Consider the following 15922-nt stretch of genomic DNA (forward strand, 5'->3'; position numbering starts at 1 on the left):
CTTACCTACCCAAAAAAGGGTTAATCTAGTTGATTCGAGTTGATCCGACTGTTGGATCTTATGATCAACTCAAATTAAAAATCCAATGGTTGAAAATGAATCAATCCAACCTAAAATCTCATATCAAATGAGATCAGGTGGATCGCCAAGTGTTCTTCAGAAAGAACGCTTGAATAAAAATTGAACTTTTAAGTAGAAATCAATGATCTAAAATGAGCAAGTAAGGAAATCGATAGTTTAGATATCATGTTAGGGAGATAAGACAGTGAGATATTTTCTAAGGCACGACACCATTAGACTGAAGGCACTATTTACCAACAGTCCATCAAGAAAGATGTTGAGGAGAATAAAAACTTGAGAAGCACCTCCGCCTCCCCTTACTAATAGGGCTAGAAGAAATGAAGTGACTGAGTCATATGACGTGACTCAGCATTTCCAAAGGAATTCCGGCTCAGATCTCACTGCTCCAAACGTCGCCATAGAAGCCTTATACAAAGTTTAGCAAGGCGCGCCCCGCCCCGCCCGTCGACCACTCCGCCCGAAGATCTGCCGGCTATGATAGGGCAAGTCACGGCGTTGCAATCCATTATTTTCACTCAAGATGAAGGCTTTGTGCTTTATTTCAATCATAAGATATACGGAAATGATATCAGTACAACCATGTTTTAATAATTGCACAAACCCAGCTTGTCTTTAATTTTTTAATTGGCTTGGGAGAGCTTTTTGCGTCGGGACAGCTCTTTAATTACAAAAAGACAAGATGAATTAGTGAAAATATCAAAACAGGGTCGTGCTGATATCATTTCCCAAAAAATAGCCAAGAGGCTTATGTGGAGACAAGAGAGAAGGGTTTTAAAGTATTCCAAAATGCTTTTCCAAAAACCCTGAGCCTATATAAGAAGAATGCTAAATTGAAGGGCACCCTTGTGAAAACCCAACTGCAAGGGCGTCACATTGGATCTGCATCAACCAACTGCATTTATCGTTACTGTCTCGATTGCAAGATTAACATTTCTGATGGGAAAAATTACCTTGGGTTTTTTTCTGTCTTTCCACTATTTAAAAGGAAATGATATGATTATGGTTAATTTAGAGAGATATCTCTTAAATTGAAGGTCCTTCTAAATAATAATTGAATAGGTTTGGTTCTAATTATCTTTTTCCATGTGTAAAAGAAGTAGAAATTTTAGAAATATTTTTCCTTTCTAAACTTCTCCTCAAAATTCTCGCAATCCGAAGAAGGGTATCATCGTCATGGTTTTAAATTCAGCCGAAATCTGAAATTGTTGTTACCGAAACCGAAATTTCGGGTTTACCAATTTCGGCCGAAATTTCGGATATAATAAAATATATATTTTTTCTATTTCAGAGTTTCAGCCGAAATTGGGCCCACCCAGATGATCTGCATTCACTGGTGGGCGACACTACGGAAATAGAAACACATGACATATTTGCATAAGGGTTTTGCAAATTAGAAGCTTGATTTTGCATTCATTTTACACATGTTTTGAGACTTTTACACATGTTTAGATAAATCAAATTTCCTGTGCACCATAACACCAAAACCCTTCCCCAAAAGCTACAGCCAGAAGATTGTATTTATCCAAACAAGCGGCTGAAGTCTTTACCTAGGGTTTTTTCATCAACTAAAATAACTGGATTCAAAGTAAGAAATAGGGGTTGACTTGTCAATTTCAAAAAGAAATAAGATGGAAAATGATTGTGTAGGGCATATACACTGAGCATACAACATATATGCTACCTACCATTGAGGTACTGTTTAAAACCCTCCCGAGTCAATAATTGACTCACTCAAATCAACTATGTTCTACCGTGGCCAAGTGCTCGTGAGTCCAAGTTTGGCCCTACCGAGTCAATCAAAAGTGACTGGCTAGTTTGAGTTATTCATAAAGAATTGACCACGATAATTATTGCCTAGAGCGAATTGACTCGGTTATACCTTGGCCGAGTTCTCCTCCAAATCCAAGATTTTGAACATTGCTGTGATGGTTAAAAAAAAAACAGTGGTGATGATGAATAGGTAGCAGTCCCCACAAATTTACCACCATCTGATTGTGATCTGACGGTGACAAAGTGTACAAGGGAAATCATGTGAGAAGAGCAAGAATAAACTGAATAAATGAAGTGAAACATCTGTTTGATTTCCTCCTCCCCCCTCCCCCCGGACCCCAAAACCAAGTCAAGAATTGAAAATTTTACACTCCACATTCCCACTCTCATATTCATTCAACTAAATATCATATAATCTCTTTTCTAAAGCAAGCAATATGAAAGTTTCCACCTATAAGGCCTATTATCAACACCAAAAGGCCTCTGGCTTAAACATGGGTCGTGTTTAGAAGCTCAAAGGGAGATGAGATCGTCCTTCTGCTGCTGCTTCTTAGGACCCTGTCCTTCAGAAGAACCTGCCTTCTTACCAAATATCATCTCATCCAGATCATTCATGATGTCATCATCTTCCCCTCCCCGTGCTCGAGAACTTGCTGGTTTCCTGATCAGTGCATCTTCTTTCCCAACCCGAGGCGATTCATCTGGCTCGACCGAAACTGGTATCATTGCTGGTTCAGGTTCATGTGGGACTATCAAGGGCTTATTTAGTTCTTCGTACTTTGAAAGGACCTTTTGGATTTCATCATTAACATTCAAAGCCTCGAAAAGCAGGGCTTCATTGTCACCAGATGTCTCGATGATTCTCTGGACTGTGAATTGAGATTGATGGCATTGTTGTACGAGCGTGGATGTCAGGTCATCCTGCCAGTGGGAAAAGAAATGAGTCAAAGAACAAAGACATGCACAACCATAAATGATAAATGGGTTAAACCAATGTCTAAAAGTTGAAAAAAATTGGGGGATTGGGACTCAATGGATGCCTAAAGCTGAGTTGGATGATTTTTTGACTACTTGATCCATCCTTTCATGTTAAATCAAGCAAGCTTCAAAAGTACTCGGATCGATTGTTTTGGGATTTTTTTAAACTGGAGTTAGCCGTTTAATTCGGCTATAGTCAAGTTGATTCAGCAAGTTTCTTGGAAGTCTAGAAAAGCCTTCACAGACATTATGCACAAACAAATTCTGACATTTACAGAATTACTGTGTATTGGTGGGTATATAAGTCTATGTCTGTATTTATATGCAAATTTATAAGTACTCACAAAGATTGAATGTACAATGGGGCTCTTAAGAAGATTCAAAACAAAGACCATGTCATAACAAAGACCATTTATTTGTTTGGAGCTTTTATTTATAATATATCCTTAAAATAAAAAAATCAATAACCAAGGCAAAACCTTTTTGTTTTTGGTAGGTAACGTGGGATCGAACCTGCGACCTCAACCACTGAGCGACAGGCCTAACCCCTAGCATTACTGTGTATTGGTAGGTATACAAGTGTTATGATTTTTATATGCAAATTTGCAAGTAGTCACGAAGATTGAATGTACAATGGGGCTCTAAAGAAGATTCAAAACAAAGACCATGTCATAACAAAGACTGGAAAGAAAAATGAGAAATGCAGTCATAGTGGAATTTGAAGACAGAATAATGCAACCATAGAGAATAAATTAAGAGAAGTTAAATCATCAAACGGTCATTGTCAAGTTGATTCAGCAAATATCTTGGGTATCTAGATAACCCTTCACAGACATTATGCACAAACACAAATTCTGACTTTACAGCATTACTGTGTATTGGTGGGTGTATATGTAGACGCATGTATTTATATGCAAATTTATTAGTAGCCACAAAGATTCAATGTACAATGGGGCTCTAAAGAAGATTCAAAACAAAGACCATCGCATAACCTAAAACCACTGTGCACGACTGGAATAGTCAGTAGAAAAATGAGATGCAATAAACTGAGGTCATAATAATACAACCATAAAGAATTATTTAAGAGAAGGTAAATCATCAACCATGCAAGAAACTGCTTGAAGAAGAGAGTCTGATATAAAAGAGAGGGACAGATAAAGAGGGTTTAATGGCAAACAGATATCTAAAAACAAATGACACCCAACACGAACTTCAAGCCAGCTTATTGACAGAAAAAAACAAATGACACCCAACTCGAACTTGAAGCAAATGACATCTAAAAACAAATGAAGCAGCATTAGTAGCCACACCAATCAAATCAAACAGCATTAGAAACCTCACCACCAACAATAGATTTTAACAGATATCTACAAGAAAAATGACACCTAAAAACAAATGACACCCAACCCGAACTTGAAGAAAGCTTATTGGTATAGGCCACACCATTCAAATCAAGCAGGATTAGAAATAGGGGTGCAACTCGGGTCGGGTTGGGTCGGGTTGAGGCCAAGCCTAACCCAACCCGAGATAGCATTCTCTCAACCCTAACCCAACCCACCTCCAAATCGGGTTGGGTCGGGTCGGGTTCGGGTTGAGTCGGGTTCATCTCGGGCCAAATAGAAAAATACAAGGAAAAAACATAAACCTAGAAAAACATTAGAAAACTAGAGGACATAGGTCGGGTTCGGGTTGGGTCGGGTTGCCAAGGCCTCAACCCTAACGAAACCCGAAATTAAATCGGGTTGGCTTTTCCAAACCCTAACCCAACCCAACCCAACCCGAGCCAAAATCGGGTTGAACCCGTCGGGTTGGGGTTGAGCCCGACCCGACCACCAACAATAGATTTTCTCAAATTTTCTATTCACCAATTTGAAAATTTGAGTTGGATGGGGATTTGGAATCAAGATGCTGGGAATAAGACATTGCTGAAGGAAAGCTAAAATCCAGATCTTGATTTCCATGACAGGATTTTGGTCCTCAAAAGAACAATAAGGAAATGAAAAATCAATGTGTTTACAGCTTAGTTGTTAATACTGTTTCATTCGGCGTTTCGTTTTAAGCGTTTCGTATTAGTAAGTGAAATGAGAAGTTTCAATGAACCATTATACTAACCAAATTTAATAAAAAGACAAAAATATTTTGAGAGTAGAGATTAGTAGAAGGAATTGAGAAAGGAAGAAGTGAAGAAAATGAGGGCTTAGATGGGTATATATAGGGCTTTGTTTTTGGGGAGGCCAAAAGTCGAAGAATACCCTTAAAACAACTATAAAATAGACAAAAAAATAAGGGTAAAACAGTAAAAAATAAAGTCAGATTTCACTTGCCCAAGAGTCACAAAGTAAGGGTTATACAGTGAGGGTTTCCCGTACTCTAAAAATCAAAGACTGCAAAAATAAAAGAGCAACCGGCTGCCCCAAACATTAGTTCATACTGTCCAAAACAGTAGACATTGGATGTAATAATGTAGACTTTTCGGTTTAAAAAATAAAAAGAGAAAAAGGAAAAGTACGGGAAATAAGTGACAGATTCAATGTCTATAACATACACAAAGATAATCATAGTAGACAGCATGCATATGGTTTTTTCCTCCCAAATTCCCAATGAGGTGATTGGCTCAAAGAAGACTACAAGGTCAATATCAGATTAATTGGAGCACTTGAAAGGCATAAAATTTAGTGTTTATACAAAATCAGATTCAGACACCCAAACTTTTCCTTCATTGTCACTACTAGCTAAACTTGCAGAGCACTACTTTTCCATTTTTGACCAAAGGCCATACCCAAAGTTTTAATAACACAAGGTCGACGGTGTGCATTTTTTCATGTTTGGTGTAAAAACCGTCGACGGTGCGCATTTATTTAATTTTTAGTTGATTGTCAAAGTCTTCGTCAAGGAATACATATACAAACATGTAAAAATTTAATAACACAAGGTCGGGTTTTTACACCTTTAAACCCGAAGGAATACACATACAAACATGTAAATATTTAATAACACAAGGTCGGGGTTTTTCACTTTTAAAACCGAACCGATCTGAAATTGCCTCGGTTTTTTTACCTTTAAACTCGAACTGAACCAAGACACTATTTTTTAACGACAACCAGGGTTTCTTCAGGTCGGGTAAAACACGACCCAAGTTGCAACCCTACTCAATACTCATCACCTCCAATTGAATAACCATATATCTATTGATCAATCCACTGTTTCGTCGAGTGACCACATACCAAGTTTCCCGGCACAATTTCTTTTGATGGTTTCCTCAGGCACAATTTTCTCATCACTAATTGCATTGACTTTGTTATCGAACGAATCTTCCCCTGGATTAGTTCTTTGTAATAGAAAGGATTCACATATCACATACAATTCTTCACTCAAATCCTCATAGGATGCATCTTCATCTTCTATACCTAGCAAACAATCATCTGTTGTCGTTTGTTCTGAATCTGGAGTATGCGGTGTGGCTTGGTTGTGCAGAAATTGAGCGAAATCAGTGCTGAATTGTGAAAACTACTTTCTATCGTGGTTTACGATATACTAATGAACTTTTCTGTTTATTAACGTACTAACTAAATCCAAAGTACCAATATGATCATCACCTTGGTACTAACAGAGATCTCCTTCAAGCCTTAGAGACCGTGATAGCCAAGTTGGAACCGATGGAAAAGCACAATTCCTTGCTTTTTCTGAGGTGAACATTGATTTATTTCAACTTCTAAATTAGATTGTGATGTACTGTAATTTACAAATTCTAACTAATAACAATTCATTGTAGGTCAACTGGCTTAGGGACGTCGTTGGCTCCTTTAGATGTACATTTGTTGTGGTTTGATGAGCAAGGACACTACTAGGTAAAGGCACAGTAGGAATATTACTTGTCAATTAACTTGATAGTTGTTTAAAGAAATAATTAAAGTAACTAATTAGTATGTTCTTCTTTGTAGTTGAGTAGAGTGCATTGGATGGGGCTGATGCTCCTAACTTGAGGAAGATAGCAATAGTGTTATTTCAAATGGTGTCTTCTTTAGGTTGTGAGAGGAATCGGAACATCTTCAATCTCATCTACTTGAAGAGGTGAAACAGGATCAGGCATGAGAACTTACGTAAGCTTGTATTCGTCCATTTCAGCATGCGGTTGAGGATGACGCACTTATCGCTTGGTCAGAACCAGGAGGCGACCCCATCAATTAGAGAAACATATTTTGCGTGAATGAGGAGGACGACCTATTTTATGAGTGGGTGAGGTTGGAGAGCTAGTGTTGGATGAGTCGAGAGGTAGGTAGAGTATTCCTGCCGCTTTAGAGAGAGAAGTGGATGAGGATGAGGATAACTTGTCGTAGACACAAGGTCCCCCTTAGTCCGTCACAGTTCTATACATAATAGCAATGATGATTGGTCCACAAAATCACCAACAAATAGTGATGGTGGTGGGAATGTTGGTGCTGAAGCTTCTGGTGTGTGTGTGTGCGGGGGTGGGTGGGGGGGGAGAGGATGGAGGTGCTTCCAATGAGGGCAATGGCAGAGATGATGTCCATAACAGTGTGAGGGGTGAGAGTTACAAGCCCCTTAGCCCAATCATAGTGGACCGGGGTTTTGACGATGCAACTCAGGCCCAATACCTTAGTGCATAACTACATCAAGACAAGTCATGTATTCCAATGATAACAGTTGTATTGGTCCAACAATGAAGAAGATGAATCCTTAGATACTCATTGATGTGGATCATCATTCATGAAAGTCATGAACAAAAGATATGGGATTTTGTGATCCGAGAAGTGTGGCCACAAGTCCAAGAAAAGGAGCCACCGGTAGGGAGGAGCCACTTTTGACACTTGTGACATGTTTAAACTAGGTCAAACCAGTCATATATCCTATTAAGGATTAAGTAAGTTGCTGCATCACATGGGGATGCAGCCCATATGAGAGAGTTATTTGTTTCAATTAGGTTCAAACACTTAGGTAGATTCCTTTATTTTGTTTTGAATCTTCTACAAGTGGATTCCTAGAGAACCAAAGTGGATTCTTTGGTAATACTTTATCCTTTTATCATAGTTATTTATTAGGGTTTTTTTGAATGATGAAGTAATTGTATTAGATGAAAAAGGGGACCAAGAAGGTCACAGATACCAAGGAAGAAAGAGAGAAAGCGGTACAATAAGAAAACACAAGATCCTTTCAAGGAGGCCTAAAATCATAAACCACAAGGCTATCCTTTGAAACACCTTCACTAGCCATGCGATCCGCTTCCCTATTAACTGACTTCTTAATATGTGAATAAGAGATCGATAGGTCCCCCACCTTATCTTGAATTTCATCAAACCAATGGGCGAATCTCCAAGGGATAGGAATACTCCCCTTAAGCTATTTAATTATAATGAGGGAGTCCCCCATAACCATAACTATGTTAAGAAGATGAGGCACAATTAACTGGGAAGAACAGCCCTAACTTCCGCTTCACTGGAGTCTGCGGTCCCTATAGGCCCTGAGAAGGCCCATGGAGTATTACCACCACGATCTCGCAGAATTCCACCAATCCCTGCCAGCCTAGGGTTGCCCAAACTGGAGCCATCAAAGTTGAATTTTAAGCAACCTGGGGTTGGAGGGACCCATTCAACCGATGGGGAAGAAACCGATTCTGAGCTACAACAAACCTCCCTCCAACAATACTATAAGTCATTTGCTGATACGAACCTAAATGGGATTAATGATCTTGCCCAAGAAATGGTTGAGGATAAGATTTTGCAGAATAGAAAATGAGGACCTCACGACAAACCCCTAAAGGTTATCTCATTCCTTTCCTTCCATAAAACCCACAGGACCGCTAGGAAGATCAATTTCCAAAGGATTCTACCTTTCTTACGCCAAGGCCTTGATTGCCACTCCTCTAGAAGATTTAAGAGACGAGAGAGCATAACCCATAGGATGCCGAATCTAGAAAGCACTTTACCCCATGTCGCTCTAGCCAAACTGCAATGCAAGAATATATGGTCTGCTGTCTCCCCAGACTGGATGCATAGGGCACAATGATCAATAATGCACATCTTCATATTCCATTTTGATTATTTTAGGATCTTTAGTACTGTCTGTCCCTTGTTGCTGAATTTCCAAGTACACAGATATTTAATAATCAGTTTTTCATTCATTATTGTGTCATGGACTATAGATTGAACCCTAATCATTAGTGGGGTGTGTTTATCCTAAGATTTCTAAAGTATAAACCTTTCAATCAAGAAAGGATTGAAGTTCTGACTTGCCCGCAAGTTAAGAACTTCAAGATTTAGGATTTTGTTCCATTTCATGAATTTGGAACTACCAAATACCATCATTCTTGTTTGCTGACATAAAAGTTAGACGTGCGCTTTCCATAGTTACTCCTTTGAATCTGGATCCCTTCTTTCTTTAATTTCATTAATCCTTTATACGATACCATGCGTCAATTTGGTATCAGAGCATGCCCTTTGAGATTTCTACATCAATTTATGTAAATTTTTGTTCATTCTTAGACCTGATTTGCAAAGAAACTGTTTATCCTTAAGTGCTGAGTTTGGGACATTATTTAGTCTGATTTCAGCTGAGTTCTACATAAATTCCTGCATGTTTTGTAATTTCCAAGACATCCTATATTTTCTTGAATTTATTACCCTTCTCATAGACTGTTCTACGTTAGTTGATATCATAGCTTTGGTGCATAATGTCTTCAAGAGGCAATAGGATATATACAGGAGGAGTGATGTATGTTTGATGAGAGCTTTGGTTTATCAAATATAACTTGAGACTGGACATTAGAAGTGACCAAATATCCAAAAATAAGGTCTCAAGAATCCCCAAAGTTATATTTGATGAACAGAGATGAGCAAAGGCCCTTTTGGGGAAATGGATTTGACACTTTTGGAACTGAAAAGAGTGCTCCCTGGAGGGAAGTTATTAGGAGTGAGTACGGGGAAGTAATGGATGGGTGGGAGGTAGGCAGGCTATGACCTTGATATCCTGGTAGTTTCCAACGCCAATGGGTGATAAAGATGGAAGACAGGGAATATCACTTTTAGAAGTGGTGGGTGTGAAAGCTTGACTTCACAATAATTTGGACAGATCATGATTGGATCTCACAAGAGTGTATCATATTGCTCCCTGAAATTCCGAAATCAATGTACATCATATAAAAGACCATTTAGCAGCGGTAAAAGATAGAACAAAGTATCTAACTAGAAATGGAGGTAGTATAGAGAAAAAAAGTCAGCTGTGAATTAGTAATTGTCGTTGAAGAAAGAATGTTCCAGGCTTGTATCGTGAAAAACATTGACTGGAGTTACAGCTTGTCGGCATCTTTCAGATTTTCCCTTTTGTCTTTCTCTTATTCAAATCAGTAATTTTGTCCATTTGATAAGAAAAACAGATTATAAAAACATGTCCGAGTATACTGGCTTCACAACTACGACATAGCCAAAGCCAACTAGGTTGAGCCCATCGAACATATGATGGTAACGGATCATGTATCTCCAACGAAATCCCTGTAAACTCGATATCCAGGTAGTTTCCAAAGCCAATGGGTGATAAAGATGGAATACTAGGACTATCTTTTTTAGAAGTGATGGGTGTGAGAGCTTGACTTCACAATTCTCTCCATTGCTGCAATGCCTTGGAACGTTTCTTAAACCTTATAAGTGAGGTTTCGAGGATTGGTACCAGGCAATTCAAAAAGAAGTGGTGGGTGTGAAAGCTAGACTTCACAATAATTTGAACGGAACATGATTACCTCTCACAAGAGTGTCATATTGCTCCATGAAAATCCGAAGTCAATGTACATCATATCAAAGCCCATCTAGTAGCGGAAAAATATAGAATAAAGTATCTACCAAGAAATGGAGGTAGTATACAGAAAAAGTCAGCAGTGAATTAGTACTTGTGGTTGAAGAAAGAATGTTCCAGGTTTGTATTATGAACTATCCTGCAGTTGTCTGGTTAGGAGGCCGATTTCAGGTTCAGGTTTCTCAACATAAAAATATTAAAATTTCTGAAGGCTAATCAGTATGATTGAAAGATATCATGTACTTGTCATTCAACAAGCAACCAAGCACACTTAAAATAATCACAGACAACCTTTTCAGTAATTTATTGGTGCCAATGTAAAGGGCATGTTCGGCAGGGCTTCTCATTCTCGCAAAAATATTCGGGCTGAATCGGGATAATGAGAATCTTCCAAAGCGGATCAGAGTCGCTTCAGAAAATCTCATTAACCCTCGCCATTTAGCTGCAAAAAAATAAGGAAATGATAGAAACGGGCGATACTGGGCCAGTTGCCTAACATAATTTCAGAAATTTTCGGGGTTTCTCATTCAGTCACATGGAAAAATGAGTGCCAAGAAGCATTGCCCAACACGCCCTAATGTGCATTTAGTAATGCTTCTTCAAGTTTTAATGATAAAAAAGTAGACTAAAAAAATCCAGCAAGTGGCAATAGACCTATGAAGAAAGGAATAGTATTCCCAAAGTTTTTTTTTGTTGTTGTCTGAATGCTTCATCACATTGCAAGCAGGTCTGTGTTATGAACTAAAATCAATGAAAGTATAGCGTGTATCTCAAAGGAGCACTGTGAATTGAAAAAGTGCAATTCTAGGATAGTGAGCCAATGGATTTCCTGAATGAAAATAGACAGCCCAGGACTTTATGAGAAACTCAATAGAAATCAGCAACTCTAGCATTACACCAAAAGGCAAAAGGATTTTCGTATGTCATCTATTCTAATATAAAATTCAATCATAAATAAAGAGACATAATTTATGGAATAAAACCAACTCACCTTCAAAGCATCTTGCTCTGGAGAGGAGGATAAAACCGTGGAAAGAAGTTCAACACTGTTTCGAGCCACATCAAATGCTTCCTTTGTTTGTTCTGGGGTAAAGCTTTGGACGGGAACCTCCCGACGAGCCTGCTGTGGCAGACTCATCTCCGAATCTAAGCTGGACACGGTACGTGGTGGGGTAAATATCGGAGCCAGACTCTCGTTATCACGTCCAGGGAAACGAATGCCTCTAGATTTCAAACTCTAAACAAAACAATTGGAACACAAAAATCAATTGGAACACAAAAATTCAATTTAACTGACAAGTCTAATTGCGCGCAGGAATATATACCTTGTATGTTTCTTCATAAACAGGCAAATATCGGAGTTCGCTGGCGGACTCTCCCCACGCTTCGATCAGAATTAGGGCTTTGTTTCGATTATTCACGACAGTCTGAGGATCATCAATCAATTTCACCATCTCATCAAGGATCCGCTCAGCGGCAACCTCTGAGAACGCCTTCTCACAATTCTTAACGCAGGTCTCGAGCAAGACCATAGCCAAATACTGAACCCGAGGGTTCTTCAGCATGATACGCTTCTTGATACCGCGGATTAATTCAACACTGTTGATCTTCTCGCTGTTAATCATATCGCAGATCTCGAGGTTTGTGGCCCAATCGGGCTCTTCCATCGCCTCCGAAGTAGCCTCATCGACAATCTTCTCGGCCTGGTTCTGCCCTTGGAAGAGCTCCTTCATCTTGAAACTCATGGAGCTCATGCCAGCTGTCATCTTCCTACCCACCTCGACCCCGCTGATCTTCAGGCGCTCGCCGAATGAGCTAACTTTCTCCATCAAGTTGTCACTCATCTTCAAACCTTAGACGCAAATTCTCTTACACTTCAACAAAAAAAACCCTAGCCCTTAACCTAATCAAATCCTCTTCTGGAAACCCCAAAATTCTAGGGTTTCAGAAGCACAAAACCTGATGAAAACCCGAATCCAACAGTTCAGGAGCGCGAAACTTTATTGAAAGTTAGAAATGCAATAAAATCAATAACCGCCTATATAGAGATTCTACAGAACATATCAATATTCAGGAAAATAAAGTACCACTTCATTGTCCCATAAAAAAGAGGAAATAAAACAGATCGATAAAACCCTAACCCTTAACCTAATCAAATCCTCTTCTGAAAACCCCAAAATTCTAGGAGAAGCACAAAACCTGATGAAAACCCGAATCCAACAGTTCAGGAATACGTGAAACTTGATCGAAAGTTAGAAAAGGCAATAAAATCAACAACCACCTATAAAGAGATTCTACAGATCATATCAAACAGATTGATAAAAACCCTAAAAAACAAATCGGACTCACAAAATATTTCCACAAAATTTACAAAATTTGCATCAAAACATCAATAACCTAACCTATCCATATACATTACGAAACAGATAGAATGATTTTCAGAACAAAGGAACAGAATTTTACTCCTTAAAGCCAATTACAAAAACTAAAAAACATATAAACGTGATCTAAGGAAAAATCTAAAGAAGGACAGATTAAAAAAAAAAAGAGAGTAAAAAACTGTTGAAAGTACCTTGAAATTGGAAGTGCGATGAAGAGATTGGCGGGTTTCTGCTCTTCCTCGGAGTTGCAGTCTGGTCATCATATACGTTGCTTGTCTCGCATCTTTATTCACGAAAATATCTTTTTTATTTCAAAAAAATATCGACCGTGAAATTCTAATATATCCTTTGCTATTGACCGTCCGATCATCTTCTGCTCCACACTAACCGGGTTGTTGCGAAGAGTCTTGCTATCGAAGTAAACGCCCCACATATTCCAAACTCCCTTCTTCTTTTTTTTCTCTTCTATGAAAACTGACCGACTCAATTTTGGGCAGTTCGGGTATATCGGGCAGTCAAATGACGAAATTTCCTTCTTTATTTATTTTTATTTTTATTTTTATTTTTGTTACCTGCTACGCGTCTAATGGTGGGCCCCAAGGTAGATGGGCCATGGCACTAGAAAGTACCGATAGTACAATTCCAGCCGTTAGATCAGGAAACTTCTTTTTCATTCAACATGGACCGTTAACTACTTTTACACTTTGATTTGCTGTGTGCACCTCTCCTGAAGCACAAAACTACAGCAATGGATAATCTAAATCATTCATCTTTTGGTTCCCACCTTGGATAGGATGATCCAAACCCTTGGATCTGTGAAGTTCTTCTATCCATCAAAAAAATGGGTCAGAATATCTTATCTGCCTCATTTTTTTGGCATGGCTTATCGACTGCTGGGGACAGACAAACGAACGGCTTAGATCATCCATTTGTGTGGGTCCTGATGTACTTTTTGTGCTGCACAAATGTTTGTCTGACAAACACCATGTGAAATTTCCATCCCACACACTTGAATAGAAGGGCTCTGTCATGTTAAAGGGTGATGTAAGTAAGTCTGATCAGCACTCTTCGAAGGCAAGAGAATTTCGCCATTGATGATCAAACCATCTCGCGCATTCAAATTGAGCAAAGGATTAAGGATCGCGCACATGAGATTAGTGTGATTCAAGTCATTCATTTGGTAAGGCCTTAGCAGAGAGATGACATGATTGTAAAATCAGAGGCATCTGATGATCCAATCTAATTAAGAAGGAGTAAAGGGGCTATCCAAGATACAGTTGAAAGGACTGAGTGCTAAATTGTCCATTGCTTCTGATAGCTCGGTTGGGTCCCCGTTAATCCCCAGCTTACCCATCAAAAAAAGAAAAAGAAACTGTCCATTGCTTTCCTGGGTTTACCTTTGTCGGGATACCGGGCCACCAAGGTTACAATCAGACGTGAGGTTAGCAGGATTTTCACATCTTCTAGCGACCACATGATCTAGACTCTTTGTTGGTAGCACTATCATGCAGTTGATTGCATATATCAAATGGGAAATGATATACTCGCCCCATTCTTTTTAAACTTTGGACAGCCCCTCTAGTGTACAAGAGTAGTCATAAATACATTAGAGGGGGATGTCCCAAGTAAAAAGGGGAGGGGAGCTAATAGATCGCTTCCCATATCAAATATATCCTAGTGTTTAATCAATGCCAATGGTATGTCAAGAAGAAATGTTCAACGGACCCAGCTACACATTATCGTACAATTCCAACCATTGATCAACAGCTTTGAAACATACAAATAATAAAGAAATAACAATAAGCTCTTCTACATGGCAAGATTGTGATCCAGATCCTTGATTTGATAGATTCTATCATGTAGATGAAATGACCAGAAAATCACACTTATCGGGCAATCTCAGCCCTCCTATCAATAGCTTGCAAAAGGATGATTGATGAGATGAAACTTGGGCCACATGATGATGGTAATTGGATGATCTAACTGTCCACATCGGCTTGCATATGGAGAGATATCCAAAGTCGTAGACAACCACATGGCATCGGTGTGATCTTGACTCTCTATTCGATAGTACGGTGGAGAAGACATCACTACAATATCATTCTTTTAGATTATCTCGACTATCAAATCAAAGGGTTGCTAATGGATGGTGAAGAAAAAACGACATTAGCTTGATTCATTGATAAGCCTAAGCCCACTACCTTTTTCTCCTCTGGTACATATGAGCCTTACGGCAGCAAGAAAAGGCCAAGCGCCCAACAATGATCATGCTATGAGTCTGGCTTATCTGAGACCATGTTTGGACTTGGACTGATGGAATTTTCGGGAAAATTTTGAAAAAGAAAAACTTCCCAAAATTTCTTGCTTTTAGGTTGTTTGATTACACCTGAAGACTTAGTCACTTTGAGCACGGTAGATTCTTTCACCTTCTTCATGAATTTTTTTTAAAAGGATTCATTAGCCGACCCCAACTAGTTTGGGACAGAGGCTTAGTTGAGTTGATTGCATGTGAAGAAAAACGTAAACTTGAACCACCACAGTACAAGTTTTATTTTCAGGGATCTTTCATATATGATGATATCGCTTTAATTTATCGGTATCCCTTTAATTTATCAGGTCTCTCTAAATTGTAGGTAATTCTTAAAACCATTTTTCATGATTCCTTGATCAATCCTTAGATACTTGAAGAACCTTGAGATTGGTGAACCTAGTCTATAATCGTTTCATTTGCAACTTTTCCAAATCAGCAATTCAAACATATTCCCTTGCCACATCCCAAGCCTTTTGGAGAGAGTTGGAGATGGCTGAAATGCGCTTCCTCTAAATTGTTGAAACCAAAAAAAGGAAAAAAAAAAATCTATTTCTCAAGAATTTTTTTTTACTGCATAGGCTTTAGGGAAACAGAAGCT

At 38.8% G+C, this 15922-nt stretch overlaps 1 protein-coding gene across 1 annotated transcript; it reads right to left on the reverse strand.

Moving 5' to 3' along the window:
- Window positions 1-2111: 2111 nt before the first annotated feature.
- Window positions 2112-13471, reverse strand: LOC143877072 (Target of Myb protein 1). Its single transcript, XM_077378820.1, has 4 exons — window positions 13205-13471; window positions 11958-12591; window positions 11624-11869; window positions 2112-2772 (listed from the first exon to the last, which is right to left on the reverse strand). Exons 2-4 carry the CDS (start codon window positions 12474-12476, stop codon window positions 2365-2367), a joined length of 1173 nt encoding a protein of 390 aa, XP_077234935.1. The 5' UTR covers window positions 12477-12591; window positions 13205-13471; the 3' UTR covers window positions 2112-2364.
- Window positions 13472-15922: the final 2451 nt, after the last annotated feature.

This window comes from Tasmannia lanceolata, unplaced genomic scaffold (genome assembly GCF_043159265.1).
Source record: "Tasmannia lanceolata isolate RefF3 unplaced genomic scaffold, GAP_Taslan_0.1 ptg000005l, whole genome shotgun sequence".
In the NCBI taxonomy this organism is placed as follows: domain Eukaryota; kingdom Viridiplantae; phylum Streptophyta; class Magnoliopsida; order Canellales; family Winteraceae; genus Tasmannia; species Tasmannia lanceolata.

Bases quoted from the DNA above. Each gene is read 5' to 3' on its own strand.
- LOC143877072 (XM_077378820.1), bottom strand. From the start codon at position 12,476: ATGAGTGACAACTTGATGGAGAAAGTTAGCTCATTCGGCGAGCGCCTG. The intron at 11,870-11,957 runs GTATATATTCCT...TGTTTTGTTTAG, and splicing joins TTTATGAAGAAACATACAAG to AGTTTGAAATCTAGAGGCAT. The intron at 2,773-11,623 runs GTGAGTTGGTTT...TCCCACTGGCAG, and splicing joins CAGAGCAAGATGCTTTGAAG to GATGACCTGACATCCACGCT.